Raw genomic sequence first — 24,602 nt, forward strand, 5'->3', positions numbered from 1 at the left:
GAGTTTCACATTTACGGGCTGTTTGATTTCTTGTTTTCACATTGAAGCATTTCTTTCTCCTCTCCCCTCTCCTCCTCCTCTCTTCTCTCTCTCGTTATCTGTTGCCTTGTCTATTTCCTTTTGATTTTTCCTCTCGTGTTTTAAATCTCCAGAATAAGAATATGACCTTGCTTAAAAGTGTTTTTCTTACAGCTTTATGTTCCTGACTCTTCCTTTATAAATTGAGCAAGTTTTAGCTCTAAAGTTTGAGCTCGGTCTCAAAAAGTTCCTCCTGAAAAAAGTAAGTCCTATTATCATATTCGTGTTTTCTTCTCTGTGACCCTTGATTACTTGTTTTCCTCTTCTCTGTGAGTCAGCGGCACTTGATTTTTTTTTTTTTTTAATTTTTAAATTTTTGGCTGCATTGAGTCTTCATTGCTGCACGCAGGCTTTCTCTAGTTGCGGCGGGCGGGGGCTACTCTTCGTTGCGGTGTGTGGGCTTCTCATTGCGGTGGCTTCTCTTGTTGTGGAGCACAGGCTCTAGGCGCGAGGTCTTCAGTAGTTGCAGCACGCAGGCTCAGTAGTTATGGCACTTGGGCCCTAGAGTGCGCAGGCTCAGTAGTTGTGGCTCGCAGGCTCTAGAGCACAGGCTCAGTAGTTGTGGCCCACGGGCTTAGTTGCTTCGCGGCGTGTGGGATCTTCCTGGACCAGGGATTGAACCCTTGTCCACTTCATTGGCAGGTGGATTCTTAACCACTGCACCACCAGGGAAGTCCCCTGGATTTTTTTTAAAAAATGTTTTATTTTGAAATAAATTTAGAAATACAGCAAAGTTATAGATAGTACAGAGTTCCCATACACCCTTCTCCAGTTTCTCCTAAACGTGAAGTCTTACATAACCCAGCCACATCTATCAAAACTAAGAAATTAACACTAGTACAGGCTTAATTTGGGTTTTTCCACCAGTTTTTTCACTAATATCTTTTTCAAATCCCCTCCAAGATTGCATCCAATGATCATGTCCCCTTGGTCTCCACTCTGTGATAATTTCTATGTCTTCCTCGATCTTCCTGACCCTGACCCTTTTGAAGAGGACTGGTCAGGGTTTCTGCAGATTATCCCACAATTTGGGTGTGTCTGATATTTTCTCAGGAGGACGCTGGGCTTGTGGATTTGGGGGAAGAGTCCCACAGAGGTGAGGGGGTGCCCTTCCCATCATGATGTATCGGGAGCACCCGACACCCTGACTGGAGGTGTTTATGTCACTACAGGTGGTGTTGACCTTGCCCCCTTGCTCAGGGAGGTGTCAGCCGTGTCTCCGCCGCTGAGTCGCTGTCTTTTGCTTCCCTACTCTGTGCTTGAGAAGCAAGCCACCGTCCAGCCTACTGTCAAGGGGAGTGGTGTCCAGCTGCACCTCCTGGAGGGGGCGTATCAAAGAATTCGTGGACGCAAGGTAAAACCACCCCAATAATTAGTAAATATTGGGGGGCTGTGCAAATTTCCTGTTTCTCCTCCATTTCCCCCATTAATTTCGGCTTTCGTCTGTGTGTCTTGTCTGCGGCAATTACTGCTGTGGTGCTTCATGGTGATTTTCCTCATTTCTATGTTTATCAACTAGAATTCTGTAAGGAGCATTTTTTCCTTTTCCTCTATTCATTTATTTATATCACTACAGAGTAGTAGATGTTAGTTTTATTCTTTGGGAGGACATATGCTCATCTTTCTGCCTCATTTCCCTCTTTGGGATAATTTTTCTAATAATAGTAAAGGTGTTCCAATATAGGACAGTCAAAAAGAACGATAGATGTCCAGCCAACCACAGTGGGTGTTTGTGGAAGGATTGACCAAAACAGTGTCACTGGGGGCTGGGACATTCGGGGGCTTCACAAGCCTGGTGTGGGTCTGGAGTAGAAATACCCATAAGAGGGGCTTCCCTGGTGGTTCGGTAGTTAGGACTCGGTGCTTTCACTGCCGTGGCCCGAGCCCAGTCCTTGGTCAGTGTACTAAGATCCTTCAAGCTGTGTGGCGTGGCCGAAAAAGAAAAAGAAAACAGAAATGCCCACAAAAGTGAGAATGAGAAGAAACCAAGGCTGGACTGCATATCTTGGAGTCCTAACCTCGTGCCCCTCACACAAGAACTTGGGCAAATCATACTGTCTCTCAGGGCTTCAGTTTCCTCCCAGTTAAGGTGAAGATGAAGGTGCTGGTCAACTCAGGATCAGTGGTTCTCAGGCTGGAGCACGCGTGTGAATCACCTGGCGGTTTTGTTCAAGCGCAGGTTGCCAGCTGCACCCCCAGAGTGTCGGATGCAGTAGGTCTGGGGTGGGGCCCAAGGATTTGCATTTCTAACGTGTTGCCAGGTGATGCTGTTGACCCAGAGAGGACACTTGGAGAACCGTTGGTCCAGATGATCTCTCAGAACCGTTAACAGCCGTGGACTCATCTCTTCAAATGATTCAGTCCTTGGCCCTGGCTATGAAGTTACTGGTGAAATGATGGAACAGACCTTTGCAGGAGCAGAGGCACCAGAAATCCAGTGGGGTATCAGGCAGTACCAGACACATGAATGATTGCTCTGTGCCAGGCATGGTATTAAGTGCCTCAAAGACCTAGTTGCTGCCCAGGGAGGGACAGAGTTTGGCAAGAGTGGTGAAGAGTAGGCTTGAATCTGGGTGCCGCCACTTAACAGCCATGTGGCCTTGGACAAGTGACAGAAATGACTTCTTGCCTCGGTTTCCCCACCTATAAAAAGAGGACAAGAGTGGAACTTACAAGCCCTGGCAAGAAAATGCCCAGTGAAAGGTTATTGCTGCTAGAATTAATATTCTTTGCACTAAGCCTGTCCGATGAGGAGAAACAGCAGTGACAGAGAGTGGCGGTTTCTACAACACGTCCCAAGCCCCCTCAGCCGAACACTACCTGCCTGGATTCCCAGTCACCAGTTTTCACCCACACACAAAATGCAAAACAGAGTATGAGAAAAATACAATATCATTTATTAAATAGTTTCCAAGGGCTCCTCCAAGGACCATTAACAATCTCAATATGATAAATATCAATAAATTAACATAGCTGCCACCTCCTGCCATCCCAAGAGTGTAATAAGATTTAAGTCTTCAGACGAAAAACATTCTATAAATAACAATGACATAACTTGAAATCTCTTTCAAGGTAGCTCATACATTTATATCTCAGTCCTCCCAGGACTGGCAATTTCGAGGCTTCATTGAGATTATAATTAGAATAATTTACTTAATAACTCGCAGCAGAATTCTCACACTTAGCTGTCACTCTCTTTTTTTTTTTTTTTTTAAGGCTTCACGCATTTCTGCCATTCCAAAAGGACCAGGTTCAACCAGATGGCTTTAAATGACCTACTGGGCTGCAGTGTTCAGTGATTTTAACAGATCAGGCACTCTGAAAACTTTTTAAAAATAGACACGATGAAGCTTTTACATTTAAAGCTATCTGTAGGCACAGAAACTTTTGTTTCTGGTTCATGTCGAAACTCGAGTTTACTGAGATGGTCTATGAGGGCAACAACTTGAGCTTTGTTATCGAAAAATGGTTTGATGGCTCTGCAATAAGGCCAGGTGGCTGAGCTGTCGATGTTGTATGGCAGTTGGGGGTTCAGAGCGAAACACGGCATCTGGTAACTGGCTGGATTCCGGCACTCCGCTCTCTTCCTGCTGCTGTGTAAGGAGGAGGGAAAGTGGGTGAGCATTAGTTTTGCAAAACAGCCAGAAATCCCGACAACTAAGGCCTGAATGCCTCCTCTGTGAAGGGCCTGGGCAGTGCTTTCCCCTCACCAGCTCATCTAGTCGGGGCTACAACCCTGCGAGGCTGTGACCGTCACTCTCCCCATCCCCAGAAGAAATTGAAGCTCGGTTGGTTTGTGAAACTGGTGCAAGATCAGGTGGCACAGCAAGACTCCAACCCACATTAGGCAGCAATTCCAAAGCCTGTGCTAATAACTGCTGCCCCACCCACCTCCTCTGCCCCACCCACCTCCTCTGCCCCACCCACCTCCTCTGCCCCACCCACCTCCTCTGCCCCACCCACCTCCTCTGCCCCATCTGGCCAAGGACTGCACAGCCTTGTGTGCAGTCTCAGAGAGGTGGGGAAGAGGAAGGCACCTGGGTTTCCATGCTGCTCGTTGCTCTTTGTGACTCTGTGTTAAAGTCATTATATCCCCCGCTCACAGAGGGGGATTCATGCTTCTCTGGAAAGGCCTCCAAGATACCAGGGAGAGTTTATCCAAACGCCCTATGGACTCCAGAACACGCCCTCTCCCATCCCTCTTCCTAAAGACTAGACGCACCTCATCAGCCTGAGCTGCCTGGTCACCTGAGCTAACAACCTCCGCCTTTGTGTCTGTAGAAGCCAAGGCTAAGCTTTAAATGCCAGAATGGAAGGGAAGAGCGAGGCCAATTTCACGAAACGTTTCCACATGTTGTTATCTGTTTGTCTAGTCAAAGCTGCCTAAGAGCTTCGGTCTTGACCACGACCCTGAGAAACTGAAAGAGCATTTATATTTATTCAGCCTCATACTTTCCCAACCGTGGGTCAGACTCAGCAGAGCCTCTGCTAGAAGCCGACTGTGTCCTAATTAGATAAAGTAGCACGCACATAAGACACCTAGTTTGTGGACAGCCCTGATCTGCTGTAAGAGACACTCTTTGTGACCCACACAAGCATTTTAACATCCTGCATTCGTGGGCTATCGTTTTCAGCTTAGGCTGGCGTTGGCCGCTCCTTGGGGGGCTGCTGAATAGGTGGGGGAGATGGCCCATCTCTAGGGATGTGCTGTGGGAGGGAAAATCATCTACTATTACTGCAGACTGAATATGTTAGGGATGAACAGCCTACTGAAGCCGCAGTGCGTGAGAAATTGTTGCGTTTGGGGCTGTCCGGGCTAATCTCTGCCTCTGACCTCACACCCTCATACCAATTCCATCCTAGCCCGTCTAGTTGTTCCCAATCCTTCCTGGTGTATCCACAGCCCTAGCTTCTGGTCTGAAAAGAGTAGGCTTCTTCTGGGGGCAATGGAAGGCATTTTAAAGAAATGGCTTAGAAAAGAAATCTCGAGGGCACTTACGCAGTCATTCAAGAGTTTCTCAAACGAGGACCGTAATTCTTTGATTATAGCTTGTTGTTTATCCGGTCCTAGCACATAGGGTGCCGTATGGGAGGACAGCAAGGCTCCCGAACGGCACAGCAGGAACAGGGCAAACCTGGCAGATCCTGGAGAAAGAGGGTGATGCCGGGAGGAGCAGAGGCCACACACCCCAGCCTCCCCGCCACCAGCTTCAACCGCTCAAGCCGTTGTCGAGCAGTGGCTGAGCCCCTCCAGTCTTCCTCTCTGTCTGGTGAGATCCAACTGTGCCCCGCGGCCGCGGCACCCCGTGGTACCTGCGTGGGAGACCATGGCGGGAGAGAGCGAGGCTGCTTCAGCAACAGCCCCTGGAGCCAGATGTGCTCCCCGTGGTCTTCAGGAGCTATATAAAGGGCCAATGGCGAGGAAGATCACTGTCCCACCCATGGCAAAATCATTACTCAGCTTTTTCCCAGAAAACACTTTCAAAAGTCTGCCACCCAAGGCTGGGTGAAAGCAGGGCTGGAAGGAGATGCTGAGGTTACCCTCAAGGTGGGCAGACGCCTGATTCAGTACAGATACACACAGGCACACACAGGAAGGCGTACACGTCTTCGCCATTTCTTCTTGGAAGGAGTTTGTTGATTTGACTAGAAGTCCCGGGGTTGACAGACACAGCCCCCAAGGAACATGTGACTAACCGGAGTTGAGGGTCAGTGCTCCACAGGGAATTTCTGGGGAGGGTCATGGTGAGCACGTGTAGGCGTAAAGCTGGCACGAAGTTTGTAAAATGTATTATCTCTGGAAATTTCTGAAGCGTGCCCGTGCCAGAACATGGGGAAGGCCCTGATAACCACCGTGGATGTGGTTAGTCAAAGCCTTCATCTCCACTCTGCTTGGCCTTGAACATCATTGGATCCTCCATGGTGTCTTTGCAACTGTAGGCCTAGAACCAGAATCCATGCTCCAGAGTTATTTGTTGAAATCACTTATTCGTAGTTTGAGTGCCAACTTTGACCAGATACTCTTCTCGGGTCTCAGAAATGATGGCAAAAAAGTGAGACAAGGTCTTTGCCTTCAGGGAGCTGGTGTTCTAGTGGACAAGGAGCAGACAACAAACACCATTAATAAACAAGAATGTAACAGGTAATGAAAAGAGCCATACACATAAAACAAGGGATGAGACAGAGCGTGATGGGTGACACACTCTAAGTCAGGGGATCAGGAAAAGTCTCTCAGATGAGATACCATTGAAGCTGAGACCTGAAAGATGAGAAGGAGCCTGCTGTGGGAAGATCTGGGGAAAGAGTGTTCCAAGCAGGGGAGACCCTAGTGCAACAATGAGCTTGATGTGTCTGAGAGTGGGAAGCAGGTCATGGTAGCTGGAGTGAAGTGAGAGAAGGAGAGGGTGGTGGAGAGCTGGGCAGAGGCCAGGTCACAGAGGGCTTTAAAGAACTTGGGTTTACTTCCAAGTGTGATAAGGCACCACTGCATGGCTGTAGCTGGGAAAATATAGGCTCTGGTGTACTCTAAAGGGTGAGAAAGGTGTGGGCTGCTGAGCGGAGAATGGATTGTGTGATCCAAGATGGAAGCAGAGGAACCAGTTAGAAGGTTATGAAGCAGTCTAGGAGAGAGACGGTGGTGGCTTCGATTAGGGTGGAGTGGATGAAGATGGAGTCTACAGAACTGGCTGGTGGACTGGTGTGGAGATGAACTGAAGAGAGGACTCAAGGGTGACTCCTGGGATTTTGATAAAGCAGGTGAGTGGTTAATGTGCCATGGGGGAAAAGTCTGGAGATGAGAAATCCAGAGTCCTGTTTGGAATGAGTTGAGTTCGAGATGCCCACTGGGCATCTATTTAATGTCAAGCCAGCCATTGGATAAAAGTCAAGAGCTCAGAGATGAGGTCGGACCTGGGTGGTTCATAGAACCCAGTGCACAACGGAAGAGACAGCCAGCAACCCCCTTCCACCCTTAACCCAAGTCCCCCTCTAGTCGTTGCTGTCTCTTTCCTCTTCTTATCCAAGCTTCTTGACAGAGAGATCTAGACTCATTTTTACCTCACTTCCCAAACTGCCACAGTATGGGTTTCATCCCAATAATTCAAACCCCTCTAGAAAAGTCCACAGTAGGTAAAATTTTGGCCCCATGATTTTCACCCTCTGGTGTTTACTCCCACAATTATGTTACATTACACGGCAGAGGGGACTTTGCAGATGTAACTCAGGTTACTAATCAGTTGACCTTAAGATAGGTTGACTACCAGGTGGGTCCAATATTGTCACATGAGCCTTAAAAACAAAGAGGAAGGAAGAAGAAATGAGAGACTCAAAGCATGAGAAAGACTCAACTGCCATTGCTGGCTTGAAGATGGAGGGGGCCAGGTGGAAAGCAGGGGAAGAAACTGAATTTGGCCAACAACCCATGAGTTTGGAAGAGGTCCCTGGGTCCCAGGTGAGAACTGCAGCCCCAGCTGACACCTTGACGTTAGCCTGGTAAGACCCCAAGGAGAGAATAGAATCTAGTTACACCCTGCTGGACTCCTGACCTACAGAAACTGTAGGACAGTAACTTTGTGGTCTTAAACTGCTAAATTTATGGTATTTGTGAGAAACAGTATAGTCGCTAGTGACCTCATATTGTCAATGTTACTGGGTTCTTTTCAGCCTTTGTTTGACTTAATCCCTTCATGGTATGCAATAATGCCAACTACTTCCTCCTTGAAAACTTTTTTCCCCTCTCCTTTCGTGACGTTATCCTGATATATATATATATATATATTTTAAATGTTTATTTATTTATTTGGCTACACCAGGTGTTTAGTTGTGGCATGCGGGATCTTTTAGTTGCGGCATGTGGGATCTAGTTCCCTGACCAGGGATTGAACCTGGGCCCCCTGCATTGGGAGCAGGGAGTCTTAACCTCTGTACCACCAGGGAGGTCCCCTCCTGATATGTTTTGGATATCAGCCTCAGACAGTGCCTTCTGAGGCTGAATCATCTTCCTGCTTGGCCCTTTAATGGACATGCCTCCAGGGGCCCCACGCTTGGTCTGTTCCTCACACTTCAGTGTCTCTCTCCTTCAGATCTAAATGTCCAACTGCCCAATGGATATCACCTGGACCTCACACTCGACATAGCCAAAGACCAGGATCTGAACCAGGGTAATAGTGAGAGTGGAGATGAAGATGTGTGGACAGATTGCTGAAACCTGTAAGAGGTAGAATCCAGTGTTTAGGAGGTGATTGGTTGGATCTAGGGAGAATGGAAAGGGAGGAATTGAGGACGACTTCCAGGTCTCTTGTTTGGGCAACTAAATAGACGGTGTTGCTCAGAACTGAGAGAGGATTACAGGGCTCGGGTGCTGTGAAGAATTCAGTTATTGCCATGGGGAGGTGGAAGCGTTATGGAACCCTCAGGTGAAGATGTACAGCAGGCCACTGGACATCTGGATATGGAGCTTGAAGGAAGGAATCAGAGACATCCATTTGGGTGCCACCTGTATATTGTGTTGATAAAACTATAAGCCTACAAGACAGGACCAGTGTGAGTTGTGTAAGTCAAGAGCCCTGGGGCATACCTCCATTAACGGAACAGGTACAGGAAGAGGATTTAGTCTAAAACACGGAGGAGACATCCTCAAGAGGGAAAGAGATGTACTAGAAAAACATGTGGTCATGGAACAAGATGAGAAGTGGGTTTCAAGAAGGAGGAAACGATTGGCACCAGCAAAAGCTGCGGAGAGGTCAGATAAGATAAAGGCTGAAGAGATACACTAGGTTTGAGAACATGAGGTCACTGGGAACTTTGCTAGGGGAGTTTGAATAAATTGTTGGGGGGGCAGAAGCCATACTGTGGTGATTTTGGAACTGAGGAAAAACTAAAACCACCCAGTTGTGTTCCCAAAACCCCAGGAGTCCTCCCTGGTTCATCTCTTTGATGTGTTTATATCACTGTAGATTCTTGGATATTGGTTTTATTCTTTAAAATGATGTGTGGATCCCTTTTTGTCTTATTTCCCAGTTCTGGAAATTTTTTCTCATAGCAGTAAAGGTGTTCTAATATAGGACAGTCAAAAAGAATGACAGATGTCCACAAGAGTGGGTGGTTTTGGAAGGATCACAATCAACAAATTGAACTTCCTCAAAATTAAAAAAATTTTTTCTCTTCTAAACACCCTGTTAAGAGGATGAAAAGACAAGCCTAGACAAGGAGGAAAATGTTTATTTACCAAACGCAAATCTGACAAAGGAGTTGTGAGCAGAATGTATAAAGGATGCTCAAAACTCAATTTTATGGGTTAGGCAGCGGTTTCTTCTTACTATTCTTTAAAATATTTATTTATTTGGCTGCACTGGGTCTTAGTTGCAGCGTGCAACCTTCAGTGCAGCATGCGGGATCTAGTTCCCTGACCAGGGATCGAACCTGGGCCCCCTGCATTGGGAGCGCAGAGTCTTCGCCACTGGACCACCAGGGAAGTTCCTAGGCAGTTGTTTCTTAAAATGACACAAAAAGCACAAGCAACCAAGAAAAAACATAAATTACATCTCATCGAAATTAAACACTTTTGTTTGTCAAGGGACACTACCAAGAAAGTGAAAGACAAGCCACAGAATGGGAGAAAATCATGGACAAGACAGGGGGCTAGTATCCAGAATATATAAAAACTCAACAGTACAAAGACAACCCAATTTAAAAATGACCAAAGTATTTGAATAGACATTTCTCCAGAGAAGATACACAGGTGGCCAATAAGCACATGAAAAGCTGTTCAACATCATTAGTCAGGTAACTGCAAATAAAAACCACAATGAGCTACCACTTCACACCTATTAAGATGGCTATAGTTTTTGTAAACGTAAAATAATCAGTGTTGGTGAGGATATGAAAAAATTGGAACCCCCGTATATTGCTGGTAGAAATGTAAAATGGTGCGGCTTCTGTGTAAAACACTTTGGCAGTTCCTCAAAATGTTAAACATAGGACTTCCCTGGTGGCGCAGTGGTTCAGAATCCACCCGCCAATGCAGGGGACACAGATTCCATCCCCGGTCTGGGAAGATCCCACATGCCGCGGAGCAACTAAGCCCGTGTGCCACAACTACTGAGCCTGCGCTCTAGAGCCCCCGAGCCACAACTATTGAGCCTGCGTGACACAACTACTGAAGCCTGCGCGCCTAGAGCCTGTGCTCCGCAAGAGAAGCCACCGGAGAAGCCTGAGCACCGCGACAAAGAGTAACCTCTGCTTGCATCTAGAGAAAGCCCGTGCGCAGCAACGAAGATCCAATGCAGCCAAAAAAAAAAAAAAAAGTTAAACATAGAGTTACCATATGACCCAGCAATTTCATTCCTAGGTATCTACCTAAGAGAAACGAAAACATATGTTTATACCAGACTTGTACACAAATGTTCACAGCAGCATTGTTCGTAAGAGTCAAAAAGTGGAAACAACTCAAATGTCCATCAGCTGATGAATGGATAAACAAAATGCCTTCTACCCATATATAGAAAATTATTCAGCCATAAGAAGGAATGCAGTACTGACACATGCTACAACACAGATGAACCTTGAAACCATTATGCTGTGAAAGAAGCCAGTCATGGAAGGACAAATACTGTATAACTCAACTTACATGAAATATCTAGAAGATGCAATTACAGAGAAAGAAAGCATATTGGTGGTTGACAGGGACTGGGCCAATGGGGCGGTGGGGCTTGACTGCTAATGGGTGGTGCTTCCTTTTGGGGTGAGGAAAACGTTGAAAATTAGATTACAGTGACAGCTGCACTATGAATATAGTGGCCCTGTGAATATACTAAAAACCCCAGAATTGTACACTTTAAACGGGTGAATTTTAGTTATGTAAATTAGATCTCAATCAAGAAGTTGCCTTTCCAAATTATAGGAACCAGAATCATCTTACCCCATTAATTTCACGAACCGGTGCCCAGGAGTCCCTAGAATGTCGGGCAGTGGGCTAGGTGCTGGGAGGATGGAGAGACGAATGAGATTGGACGAGTCTGAAATGGGGCCTTGGTGCTAAACGGGTTGTATAGTTGGGCAGTGATTAAAACCCCTAACTCAGGGATTAAAGAAATCCACCTTAGAATCCACTGATGAGAGTGTTCAGATTATTTGGCCTTGGGCTCATTTCTCCTCTCCAGTTCTGCCAAACAGGGATGAGAATTAACACTTTATTCCGAGGGGGTTCGGAGTAGAAATAGAAACAGATTAACAACTGGGAAGCGCTCAGTACCTGCTGGGGGCCCCCAAGGTTATAACCCCCAGGCTGTGGTGGGGAAGTGTATTTTTAACCCAGCGAACGTGGGGCTGAGTCGGGGTCTCAGATTCCCGGCTGGGGAAAATTTCGCCCGCAAGGGGAGGAAGTGGGTTTCACGAGGGCCGGCGCGGGCGCGCGCCCCCGCTTGCTGGAGCACGCGCCCGGCCCTGGCGCACGCGCGCGTCCTGGCGGTTGCCTAGCAACCGGGTGGCGTGGAGAACGCGCGATGATGGAGACGCCCGCCCTGACAGTGAGCGCCGCGGTCCGGGAGCACCTGCGGAAGTTGTGTCTGCACGAGTTCCCGTGCGGCACGGGCAGCTGGGTGCGGGCGCTGGCGGGGCGGCTGGAGGAGGGGCTCGGGGCTCTGGGGGATGGAGGGGACTGACCAGGGGCCAGGCCGGGGCCTAGGGGCGGAGAGCGGGGTCGGGGTGGTGCTGGCCCCGGGTGCTGAGCGGGCCGCCAGCCCCAGGAGTTGGCTGGTCTGGAGAAACCTGAGAGGATGTTTGCGTCTGGGCGTTTAGGGAGCGTCCTGACCGGGGTGGTGGGGGGATGGGGATGGATTGTGGGAACAGGGACACTGCAGGGGTGGACGGGATAGGCCCCCCGGGGCCTGTGGGCGCTGACGCAGGGTGGAGGGCAGGGACCCCCCACCACCACCACCACCAGAGCAGGACCCCATCCTGAGCGCATCAGGCGGATCTGGGGCAGGCGACTGGCTGTCTTAAAGACACCGGACTCCTTTGGGGTGAAAAGCTCATCCTGAGAGCAAGGCTTGCAGTTAGGACCCTGCTGTGCTGTGGCCACAGGGGCCATCCTCATCACCTAAGTGCACAAGGAGCATGACATTGAGAACCCGGGGCTTCCCAGGTGTGCCCGGAAGTCTTGAGTCCTGAAGGGTTCCCGGGGACTTGGTGGGAAGCTGGGGCCCCACCTACTCTTGTCGGCTGGTGTCCAGTTTCATAGAAGAGAAAACTGAGATACCAATCAAGGAACTAATTTATTTGTTTCAACAACAAACATGGATTGGGCACCTACTATGTGCCTGGCATTGTGCTGAACTTGGGGGTTTCATACATAGATGTCTCTCAAGAGGAAGGAGTGGGAGAGAGTAAACTCCAGGACCGAAGTCTTTCATCCTCCACTTATGGCATCTAAAGGTTCTGAATTTACCTTTTCAGGCTTTGCCGCCTGTTCTTCAAAAACCTTTCCTTGGCTCGTTACAGCCCACAGATTGCCTTTTGCACCTCCTGGCTTCTAAACTCTCCCTGATTGTCTGTTTAACAATCGATTCCATTTTGAGAGTTTTGAGTCCTTGAGAGGGGCTGAGTCATAACGAGAGAAATTCTCTGCCTCCACCTCTGCAGAATAAGTCGCGCTTTCTTCCTCAAACTTACCGAGCATGGCGGGAGCTGATCCCCCGAGAGGAGGACGCTGTGGGCCCTGGGGAGGAGACGGTGGATGCCCTGCTGGGCCTGGTCTGCAGCCCCCACTCACCCTGGGCCCTGCTGGAGGGCTCAAGCGCTGAGGACCGTTTTCTGAGAGAGCTGGCCATCCAGAATCCCCTGATGCTCAAAGACAGCTTCTTCTACACCTACTTCAGGTCGCTACGGGTGGTGAACAAGCAGGTGAGCACTGGGGGCGAACACCAGGTACAGGGTTGGTGTTGGGGGGGCCATTCCCCTTACAGGCCTTGGTGGTAAGACCTAGCTCTGCCCTCCCCTGATTAATCTCACCAGCTTGTCCACAGAGCAGGGCCAACAACCCTGGCGAGCTGGCCTAGTCTGTTACCCCAGAGAAGGGAGGCCCAGCCGGGAAGGGCCCCTAATGTCCTTGAAGCCAAAGTCAACTGAGGATTCACAGACAGACCCCTGAAGCTTCTGGTCTGATGCTGCTGGGTGTAAACTAGAATGATTCCTTAAGACCATAGGATTCACTGTGGCTCTGGGGTGGACAGCGGAGAAGATGGGATTCCTGGCTTCAGGAGCTGACGGTCCAACAAGGGACACAGGACATGAGCTGGAAGTTGTCCAACACCTACAGTCAGAGGAGGGGTGAGGGTTGAGAGGTGACAGGCCACTGTGGCGGCCGAGGCACTCGAATCCTGGCAGGAAAGGCGTGCAAGAGAAGAAAGGGTTTGGGGTGTGGGGCGGTCACTCTCTGCAGATGCATGTGCCATTGCCATCCTCACTCCAGTGCTGCCTCACGCACTGGAGCTCTGTGCTCCCTTTCCTCCCTTCCAGGTGAGCCTGGTGGACAAGGACCTCCTGAAATTTGTGAAGCTTGAAGAGTTGGTGCTGAGTGCTAATCAAATCAAGGAGATTGACACCACCAACCTGCCCCCAACTCTCAAGGTAAAGGAGCCCAGGTTCCATTCCAGGTCTTGGAGCCAATGCTACCCAGAGGCCCTGCCCCTCCTCTGCCCCCCCCCCCCCCACAGAAGGTTTGGCCATCGTGACTGTGCTAAGGGCCAGCCTCAGGCTTTGGAGAGGTAGGCCTGATCCCTCAAAAAGTTAAACCTAGAATTTCCACGTGACCCAGCAACTCCCTTCCTAGGTATACACCCCAAAGAATACAAGGCAGGAATCAGACAGATTCCTGTACGCCAGTGTTCACAGCAGCGCTATTCACAATAGCCAACAGGTGGACACAGCCCGCTTGTTATCAGCAGATGAATGGAGCGGCAAAATGTGGTCTGTCCACACCGTCATAAAAAGGAATGACATATGTACAACATGGATGACCTCGAAAACATGATGCTGAGTGAAGGAGGCCGGACACAAAAGGCCACGTATTAGATGATTGCACTGCATGAAATATCTAGAAGAGGCAAATCCATAGAGACAGAAAGTAGATTAGTGGTTACCAGGGGGAGGGATTGGGGAGTTATAGCTTAATGGGTACACAGTTTCTGTTTGAGTAATGAAAAATTTTGGAAATGGATAGTAATGATGGTTGTACATTAAGTGAATGTACTTAATGCTGCTGAATTGTACACTTAAAAAGGGTTGAAATGGCAAATTATATACATTTTACCACAATAGAAAAGTTTTAAAAAGAGGTAGGCCAGGCTTTTTTTTTTAAGAATACTTTATTTTTAATAAATTTATTTATTTTTGGCTGTGTTGGGTCTTCACTGCTGCGCGTGGGCTTTCTCTAGTTGTGGCGAGTGGGGGCTACTCTTCGTTGCGGTGCGTGGGCTTCTCATTGTGGTGGCTTCTCTTGTCGTGGAGCACGAGATCTAGGCGCACGGGCTTCAGTAGTTGTGGCACGCTGGCTCACTAGTTGTGGCTCGTGGCCTCTAGAGCACAGGCTCAGTAGTTGTGCCTCACGGGCTTAGTTGCTCCACGGCATGTGGGATCTTCCCAGACCAGGGCTCGAACCCGTGTCCCCTGCATCGGCAGGCAGATTCTTTTTTTTTTTTTTTTTTTTGCGGTACGTGGGCCCCTCACTGCTGCGTCCTTTCCCATTGTGGAGCACAGACTCCAGACACACAGGCTCAGCAGCCATGGCTCACGGGCCCAGCCGCTCTGCGGCACGTGGGATCCTCCCAGACAGGGACACAAACCCGTGTCCCCTGCATCGGCAGGCAGACTCTCAACCACTGCGCCACCAGGGAAGCCCGGCAGGCAGATTCTTAACCACTGTGCCACCAGGGAAGCCCCAAAAAGAGGTAGGCCAGGCTTTATTACGAGTCTTCAGCTGAGCATATCAAAATGGTCTCAATTTTAAATTAAATGCTGAGACTAGTAGATTTTGTGGCAGAAGAGGCTCAGAAGTATGGCTCAGTACTGGGCTCAAGAAGAAAGCGGGCAAGGCCTTGGAGGAGAAATACAAGAACTCTGTAATCTTTGGGTTTATTCCCTATTCCAGCCAGGGGCCCTTTGGCTTTGCCAGAGACAACTGCCATGAGTCGAGAAATTGCAAAAATGTTAACTCGGGGCTTCCCTGGTGGCGCAGTGGTTATGAATCTGCCTGTCAATGCAAGGGACACATGTTCAAGCCCTGGCCCGGGAAGATCCCACGTGCCGTGGAGCAACTAAGCCCGTGCACCACAACTACTGAGCCTGTGCGCCTAGAGCCCATGCTCCACGACAAGAGAAGCCACCACAATGAGAAGCCCGCGCACCGCAATGAAGAGTAGCCTCCGCTCGCCACAACTAGAGACAGCCCACGCGCAGCAACAAAGACCCAACACAGCCAAAAATAAAAATAAATAAATTTTTAAAAAGTGTTAACTCATTTCCTTTCCCACTCTCTCCGGCATCACCTCCACTCCATATTTTAAAGTTTCCTTCACAACAGGAAAAGAAACTTTTTTTTTAATTTTTAAGATTAATTTTTATTGCAGTATAGTTGCTTTACAATATTGTGTTAGTTTCTACTGTACAGCAAAATGAATCAGTTATACGTATACATATATCCCCTCTTTTTTGGATTTTGGTCCCATTTAGGTCACCACAGTGCATTAAGTAGAGTTCCCTGTGCTCTACAGTATGTTCTCAGTAGTTACCTATTTTATACATAGTATCAATAGTGTATATATGTCAGTCCCAATCTCCCAATTCCTACTACCCCCACTTTCCCCCTTGGTAGCCATACATTTGTTCTCTACATCTGTGTCTATTTCTGCTTTGCAAATAAGATCATCTATACCATCTTTCTAGATTCCACATATATGCATTAATATATGATATTTGTTTTTCTCTTTCTGACTTACTTCACTCTGTATGACACTCTCTAGGTCCATCCACGTCTCCGTAAATGACCGAGTTTCGTTCTTTTTATGGCTGAGTAATATTCCATTGTATATATGTACCACATCTTCTTTATGCATTCCTCTGTTGATGGACATTTAGGTTCCTTCCATGTCCAGGCTACTGTAAATAGTGCTTCAATGAACATTGGGGTGCATGTGTCTTTTTGAATTATGGTTTTCTCAGGGTATATGCCCAGTATTGGGATTGCTGGGTTGTATGGTAATTCTATTTTTAGTTTTTTAAGGTACCTCCATACTGTTCTCCATAGTGGCTGTATCAATTTACATTCCCACCAACAGTGCAAGAGGGTTCCCTTTTCTCCACACCCTCTCCAGCATTTATTGTTTGTAGATTTTTTTTTAATTTATTTATTTTTGGCTGTGTTGGGTCTTCGTTGCTGCGTGCGGGTTTTTCTCTAGTTGTGGAGAGTGGGGGCTGCTCTTCATCGCGGTGCGCAGGCCTCTCATTGCGGCGGCCTCTCGTTGCGGAGCACGGGCTCTAGGCGCACGGGCCTCAGCAGTTGTGGCTCGTGAGCTCTAGAGCGCAGGCCCAGTAGCTGTGGCGCACAGGCCCAGTTGCCCCACGGCATGTGGGATCTTCCAGGACCAGGGCTCAAACCTGTGTCCTCTGCATTGGCAGGTGGATTTCTAACCACTGCACCATCAGGGAAGCCCTGTTTGTAGATTTTTTAAAATGATGGCCATTCTGACCGGTGTGAGATGATACCTCATTGTAGTTTTGATTTGCATTTCTCTAATGATTAGTGATGTTGAGCAGCTTTTCTTGTGCCTCTTAGCCATCTGTACGCTCACTTTGGAGAAATGTCTATTTAGGTCTTCCACCCCACCCATTTTTTGATTGGGTTATTGGTTTTTTTTAATATTGAGCTGCATGAGCTGTTTGTATATTTTGGATATTAATCTTTCGTCAGTTGCTTCATTTGCAAATATTTTCTCCCTTTCTGAGGGTTGTCTTTTCATCTGAAAAGAAACTTTCTGACACCTGCTGCGGGAATATTTTCTTCCAGGATTCTTAGAAGGGGGTCCAGGTGGGCATAGGGAGACGAGGCATGAGTACTTCGTAATTCCTCTCCTGAGTTGCCCAGGGTGGAAGCAGGGAGTGGGTTCCGTTTTGTCTGGGCTCATGGGCTGTCTTTCCACCCGCGTCGCAGGTGCTGGAGCTCTACAGCAACAAGATGACCAGCATGGAGTGTCTGTGCACCCGCCCGCCCCCAAGGCTCCAGCACTTGGGGTTGGGTCACAACAAGCTTCTGGGCCCCCTGGAGAGTCTATACGTCACCAGTGATTACTGGTAACTCGGGAGCCCCACGTGGAAAGAGGGAGGGAGGGGTTGAGCATTAGATTTGGGCCATTCTATGCTGGTGACTTGGAGAACTCAGCTTTGCTCCTTTCTATAATAACTCCTGGTTGACTGCTAAGTCTGGACCTAGGATTTATTTCTCTGACCCCATAAACAAAAAACCCCCTGAGGCCCAGGGAAGGACACCAAGAAGTAGTGGGAATGAGTGGGACCTTCTGCTTCAGGGTTTCTGTTGACACTCAGGCCAGCTAATTCTTGGTTGTGAGGGCCGTCCTGGGCACTGCCGTAGGTGGAGCAGAACCCCCGGCCTCTACCCACCAGATGCCAGTAGCACCCACCCCACACCAGCTGCGACAGCCAGCAGGTCTCCAGACAGCACCACGTGTCCACTGGGGGGGCAGAACCACCCCCAGCTGAGAACTGCTGCTCTACAGACATCTCTCGGTTAGACCTTGTCTTCTTGGTGGGTGAGCAGTGGGAAACTGAAACGCTGGATCTGAGGAGTCTCAGGGCCTCAGATACCATCCGTGAAAATCCATCAGAGGAAGCGGGGCCAGGGAGGCCTGTCAGAGAAGCTCTGAGGATTCCTGGGGCTCAGCATCCTGGGCAGCACTTCCCCGGGCTGACGTTCATGACTGTTCCTTTCTTCACAGCCCAGAAGGGGCACGAGGCGCAGGGCAACATCGCTGCCCTGTTTCCCAGGCCTCCTGGGAACGTGCTCGTGGAAGGTCCGTCTCTCTGACCCTAATTTCCTCCTTCCTCCCCTTTCCCTACTCTTGGCCAAGCTGCCTCTTCACAGCCTTGGCCGTGTACAATTCCGGATCCCTTCCCTCCACTGACCTCAGCCGTCAGGGTGTGTAGCACAGGAAGGAAACATACACTTTGGACTTCGTGTGACAGCTGAGTTCAGGCTTGTACCATGGACAGAGTTCTAAGTGTTCTGGGTTTTGATTTGGAAAACAGACTTCCGGTAACGTAACCTGCTTCATGCTGAGTATGGATTTCATAGCAACACATGCGTGTGTGAAACCTCCGTCTTTTGCTGTTTTGAATTTAAAAGGATTCACTTCCTGCGAATCAATTTTGCTGAGGTTTCCACCAGTTCTCTTGAAGGAGGCTGATATTGGGTAGAATCTGTGTGCCGGTCAGCACAAAACGGTCTTCTCGGGTGTTTTCGTCACTGGCTGGCCAACGTCGCGGGCAGGATGGGAGGGGGGAGGGAGGGGAGTTGAAGTTCCTGAACTCCACAGCTGGGAGGCCATCACACGTGATGGCGGGATTGTGTGATGCTTAGTCGCCTCGTGGGTTTGGGTTCTGTTTGTTTGTTTTTGCACCTCTGTTCTCAGGGCTGAAATTGATTTGCTTTCTGCTTTGTGCAGCAGGAAGGCCCTCTCCTCCAGGTCGGGGTGCAGGGCACCTCCTCTTGTCCTCACCGGCCAGTTCTTCTTCACCCACGTCCCCCAGGAAATGAACCAGATGGCTTCCTGTGGTCATGCGCTGGTCTGACTCTGGAGAGCGTCCTCCAGCTTTAGACCCCTCGAGCCTCATGCACCCTCTTCCCAGGCCCCCCTATTTACCGACCTCTCCTACCCCCACCCGCTGCTCCTCCGCTCAGAGGCTCCCCTCCACCTTCCTCGCCAGTTTGTCCCTCTCTGCTGAGAGCCTTCTAGATGCACAACCCCGCATTAGGCTCTATGGGAGATAGACGGTTAACTGAGAAGAGGTCTGTATACGTAGAAGTCCGGTAGAGGCGGGATGTGGCGGCGGCCACCTCTATGCCACAGTAAGGAGGGAGGCCACTGGGAGAACCAGGAACCCCTTCCCAACAGGGGGGCTAACCCAGGTCAAGGGCAGCACAAGGCTTGAGAGTCGAGCATGGGCACAGCCTCCCATCCCGTCCTCAGCCCCAGGTCTTGTCCATCAGGGACTCGGGGTGCTGGGGGATGCAGGTGCCGTGGCAAGATCACAGCTACCTGTCCCCACCCCTTTGCTTACCTGGCCTCTTGACTTCCGGCGGTCCCACTCACCTTCCAGGCCCAACCTCATCTCCCTGGACCTGAGCTTCAACGACCTGACGGACCTGCAGGGCATGGTGTCCGGCCTCCGAACGCTGCAGCGCCTGAGGTTGCTCGTGCTGCAGGGGAACCCGCTGGCCCTGGTGCCCTGCTACCGGGGCTTCATCATCGACGGCCTGTCTGGCCTCTGCGTGCTGGACGACATCACCGTGGCACCCAGCGAGAAGCATCTGTTCCGTGGGCTCAGCCACAGCGGGGGTGAGGGAGCCGATGTGCAGGGCAGGGTGGGGGGCTAGGGGGACCTGCTGGCCCGACCATCACCCTACTGGCTGCACGTGTCTGTCTGTCATCCAGCTCCCTGGCTGACCCAGACCCTGGTCAGGTGTAGGTCACCTTCTTGGTCAGAGTTCTCTCCCAGATTTTGATCGTCGTGATTGAGATTTGGCGACAGAAATGGTAGGGAGGCTGGGACCATCAGTCCCCTCCCTTCCTAGACAAATGGGAAACATTCTTTAAATTAGTTTCTTGGCGTCCGTGGTGGCTTGAGATCACCCCCTTGTGGCTCACAGCACAAGCTGCACCAGAGCCTTCTCAAGGTCAGGGTGACAAAACATTGATAAAAATAGCTACGCCTACTGAGTACCAGCACGGGCTAAGGTAACATAGTCTCCATCTGTAACTCTCCTGCAAAGAGGCTACTACCATTCCCATTTTACACGTCAGGAAAACAAGGCTTAAGAGTGGCCTCTTGCCCAAAAGAGACTTACCCCAAATCACGGGTGTGTTGAACTTGGTAGAGCTGGGATTCGAACCCAAGTCTGCAGAGTGAGGCTCAGCCCTGTTCGGAGGAAAGAAGGCAGGAGCTGAGCTCTCCTGCCCTCCCCTGCTGTCTGCCTGCCCAGTCCCTCCCCGCAGCTCCCCTCACCCCTGCCCGTTCCCCCCTGCAGATCTCCTGGTGCATGAGGCGCGGTTAGTGGTGACTGTTGGACATGTCAGAGGGGTTCTGGACTCCTCGGTCTTGGACCCGGAACCAGGGCCCCAAGGCCCTTTCATCACTTACAGCTATTATGTAACATACGAGTTTGTGGAAGATGAGGAAGGCGAAGGAGATGAATACGGCCGCGTGCTGGCTGAGGTGTGTCCGTGGGGGCTCTGCTCTCGGGTCCTCAGGGGCTCCTGTGCAGGCACAACGGCTTTGGGGACCCAGGAAAACCCTTAACGTGGATCTTTCCAATTCATACCCTACTCTGAGCAGGAAACTGGCTTCCGCTCAGCCTGTTTCTTGCAGCCAGAGTAATTCTCAACCGTGTTCACCCCTTCCCATCCCCCCTGAAATGGGAGCAAAGGACATAACAAGGGAGCAGCCCAGAGTTTCGCGACTAGGCTGCTGGCTTCCCCACCACGTTCTCCAGCTACCCCTACACCTCCCGGCTCCCTTCCTGTCACAAGAAAACCCAACGGTGTCATCCCACTAGGAGAAATGCCTGGGGCCAGGACTTCCCTGGCGGGCCAGTGGTTAAGACTCTGCGCTTCCATTGCAGGGGGCGCGGGTTCGATCCCCGGTCGGGGAACTAAGGTCCCATGTACCGCAGGGCGTGGCCAAAAGAACCAAAAATACACGAGGGTCCCCAGCTCATGTGGAAGTTGTTACTATTTTTACTGTTAACATAGAACTTTCAGGAAAAAACAGGACTGGTAATTTTTTTTATAACTTCCTGCCTCCTAAGTCCACATGTTTGCTTTGCTTCACATCCATCAAACACTGGTGCCCATTTACACCACGTTCGCATAGTGTCAGGTGAGAGCTCTGAGGCCAGCGGCCCTGGACGTGTTTTCGTGTCTTCTGTGGCAGATCGTCAAGCCCCCGCCCAGCACGGAACAGCTGGGTGAGGACATTCCCAAAGAGCCCATCAAAGAGGCTGAAGACTCTGTAGGGTCTGGGCTGGCCTCCCAGTCCCAGTCCAGGGAGCTGGAGGAGTCCGGCGCCTCAGCGCCCTTGCCGCGGCCCATGGACTCTGCGGAAGAGGCCAAGCTGCGGCCGCGCCTGGATCCCCGGCTCTGGCCATCCCCGGGGTAAGGATGCTCACCGGGCTGGGAACAGGGCCCAGACCACACCTGCGTTTATCGTTCTGCATTCTACTCTGTCCCCTGCCCTCCCTGACCCCGCAGCCTCACGCTGTGCCCACATGTGCACATCTTCTCAAAGTGCCCTCCCAGCCTTGTCCCTGGTCCCCAGCACAGCCCCCTGGGTGATGGCCCCCATGTCTCCATCTCCCCTCCCCAAGGACAGTTCTCTTTAGCACAGTCCGCAAACCCTGGTCTGACGTCATCCCCTGCAACTACGAGATGCAGCACGTGCTCAAGGACCTGGTGCGGCTCAAGGCCTTCCTGCTCTCAGGGACCACCGTCACCATCGTGGAGGAGAAGGTGGGAGGCTGGAATTCTCCAGGGGTGGTCTTTGACTTCTCTGCCCCACTTCTCCTCTGTTCCGCTCTTCTGTCGGGCATCTGTAGCCCTGCTCCCTTGTTGGCAGGGTCTCGGTGCCTTTCCAGAAAGATCCTGGCTAGCTCCAACCCAGCTTCTGTCCCCTAGATTCTCTCCTGGCCTGCGGTGCCGCCTTCCCCCAACAGTCCCTCGGCTGCTAAGAAGGGAAAGGGAGAGAAGGACAAGAAAGGGAAGGAGAAAGACAAGGAAGAGAAAAACAAGAAGGGAAAAGATGGGAAAGACAAAGCAGGCAAAGGGGAGAAAGAACCAGCCAAGGTGCCTCTGTGTGGGGCGGCCGGGGGCGGGGCTGCTCCCTCGGTCCCCTGCTCCCCGCTTCCACTCGCCCAGCCTCTCCCCACAGGAGCAGAAGGGGAGCAAGAAGAAGGAGCTTCGTAAGGATCTGCGCCAGGACCCGCCTGTCCTCCGGGTGCTGGGCAGTGGCCCGGTGGACCTGGAGCCCCTGCTCTCCGGGGAGCCATTCGTGTCCACCGTGTGCAACTTCGGGGTGGTCCGTACCTTGGAGACGGACAGGCTGACGCTTTACAGGGTACAGCAGTGCCCCTGGCCTCCCCTGCCCACAGAAGCCTGGCCAGGCTGTGGGAGGGAGGGGGAGGCGGGGAGGGGGAGGGGGCCAGAACCACAGGAGGGGGCGCTGGAGGGGTGACGCAGCAAGGGTCACCTGCATGGTGGGCGGCCTTCTCGAGTGCGAGGGGCCAGGCAAGCGGGCAGGTCGGGCAGCTGCTCCCCAGGAGACCAGGAGAGGCCCTGGCGGGGGTGAGAGCACCCACCCTTTCCCCAGCATCCCCCCACTCCAGCAAGGAACTTATTTTGTGGTTCTTCCTCTCAGGATTCAAAGAAGAAGAAGAGTGAGAAAGCTAAAAATGGTAAGACCGATGATGGTAACAGGGCAGGGGGTGTTTACTGAGGACCAGTCCTAGTCCGTTCAGGTCGCTGTGAAATTCCACAGCGTGGGTGGCGTGTAAACAACAGACATTTATTTCCAGCTGCTCTGGAGGCCAGGAAGTCAAAGACCAAGTTGTCAGCAGCGTCAGGTGAGGGTCCTGTTCCTGGTTCGCGCCTTCTTCCTGGGTCCTCACCTGGCGGAAGGGACCAGCGGTCTCCCTCTGCCCTCATGATGTAACCGCCTTCCAAAGGCCCCGCCTCCTAATACCATCACCTTTGGGGGCTGGGATTTCAACATATGAATTTGGGGAAGGGCACAAATATAGCAGGACTTGCTGAGGGATCAGCCTGATTGGGGACCAAAGGAATGGAAGGATGGAGAATCATATCTTCCAGCCGGTGGGAGGGACGGCCATGTCTACCCTGATGAACAAACCCTGTGTCTTCCCTGCCTGCTGCGGTCATGACATGGGCAGGACAGGCATTCTGGGGTAGGGGCCAGGAGGGAATGAGTAGGGAGGCCCAGGGTTGGGAGTGTCCAGGGTCCTTCTGGCTCAGCGGTGGTCCTGCTTCTGCAGGACGTTAGCCCTCCCTTATAAGGAGCCTGGACTTGTTGTATGGGCAGTGGCAGCATTGAAATAGGTAAGTTTTAGATTTAATTTTTTTTAAGATTTATTTATTATTTTATTTATTTTTGGCTGCATCGGGTCTTAGTTGAGTCATGCGGGATCTTCGTTGAGGTGCATGAGCTTCTCTCTAGTTGTGGCGTGCAGGCTCCAGGGCACGTGGGCATTGTAGTTTGCAGCAGGCAGGCTCTCTAGTTGAGGCGCGCAAGCTCAGTAGTTGTGGCGCGTGGGCTTAGTTGCCCCGTGGCATGTGGGATCTTAGTTCCCTGACCAGGGATCAAACCCGTGTCCCCTGCATTGTAAGGCGGATTCTTTACCACTGGACCACCAGGGAAGTCCCTAGATTTAATTTTTAGAACTGTCTGGCTTGGAGGGAGAGGTAGGAGACAGGTCACTCAGCTGGGAGACTGCTGCAAAAGTCTAAAGCAAGTCCACAGCAGCCCGATTCAGAACAGCCAAAAAGTGGAAACAGCCCAAATGGCTATCAGTGGATGAAAGGATAAACAAAATGTGGTCCATCCATACAATGGGATATTATTCCGTCACAAAGAGGATTGAAGCACTGACATGTCCTAAACCACAGATAAACATTGAAAACTCAATGCTAAGGAAAAGAAGCCAGACACAAAAGACCACATAACGATTTTATATGAAATGTGGAGAATTGTCAAATCCATAGAGACAGAAAGTAGATTAGTGGTTGCCTGGGGGCAGGGGAAGGAGGGAATGGGGCATGACTGCTTAGTGGGTGCGGGTTTTCCATTTGGGGTGACGAAAATGCTCTGAAATGAGCCGTGATGGTTGCACAACATCGTAAATATACTAAAAGCCCCTGAACTGTACCTTTTTTATTTTTTCACACACACACTGTATTTTATTTTTACAAGAGATAAATAAACTGAAGCATTGTAAATGAATGACCATAACAAAAGCAACAATGATTGCAATTACCAAACACAACAAAGGGTTATAGTTAATAAGCCAACAAAGGAGAGAAAATAGGGATTATAAAAATATTCAGTTAATCTGAAGGTGGAAACAGAAAAAACAAAGAACATATGGGATAAATAGAAAACAGCAAGATGGTAGACTTAAACCCAATTATATTGAGTCACATGAAATGTAAATGGTCTAAACACCCAGT

General features: G+C 50.4%; 1 protein-coding gene across 5 annotated transcripts in view; it reads left to right on the top strand.

Moving 5' to 3' along the window:
* The window catches only part of LRRC43 (leucine rich repeat containing 43), a 36,858-nt gene that overhangs the window by 9,716 nt on the left and 2,540 nt on the right, over nt 1-24,602 (top strand). Inside the window, exons 2-13 of one of the 5 annotated variants that reach the window (XR_009566461.1) lie at nt 1,251-1,432; nt 12,718-12,978; nt 13,594-13,704; nt 17,282-17,421; nt 19,465-19,703; nt 20,393-20,580; nt 21,298-21,518; nt 21,731-21,872; nt 22,038-22,205; nt 22,291-22,476; nt 22,777-22,813; nt 22,934-23,474. Coding sequence is in view for 4 of the 5 variants with exons in the window: in XM_060310784.1 (XP_060166767.1) it covers nt 1,251-1,432; nt 12,718-12,978; nt 13,594-13,704; nt 17,282-17,421; nt 19,465-19,703; nt 20,393-20,580; nt 21,298-21,518; nt 21,731-21,872; nt 22,038-22,205; nt 22,291-22,476; nt 22,777-22,813; nt 22,934-22,981 (1,923 nt within the window). In the remaining variant the exon portion in view is untranslated. Of the gene's footprint in view, nt 1-1,250; nt 1,433-11,556; nt 11,676-12,717; nt 12,979-13,593; nt 13,705-17,281; nt 17,422-19,464; nt 19,704-20,392; nt 20,581-21,297; nt 21,519-21,730; nt 21,873-22,037; nt 22,206-22,290; nt 22,477-22,776; nt 22,814-22,933; nt 23,475-24,602 lie in introns of those variants that run through there. The other 4 variants (XM_060310783.1, XM_060310784.1, XM_060310785.1 and 1 more) reach the window with 4 other exon arrangements.

The sequence above is a fragment of the Globicephala melas genome, chromosome 13, assembly GCF_963455315.2.
Source record: "Globicephala melas chromosome 13, mGloMel1.2, whole genome shotgun sequence".
NCBI lineage: Eukaryota > Metazoa > Chordata > Mammalia > Artiodactyla > Delphinidae > Globicephala > Globicephala melas.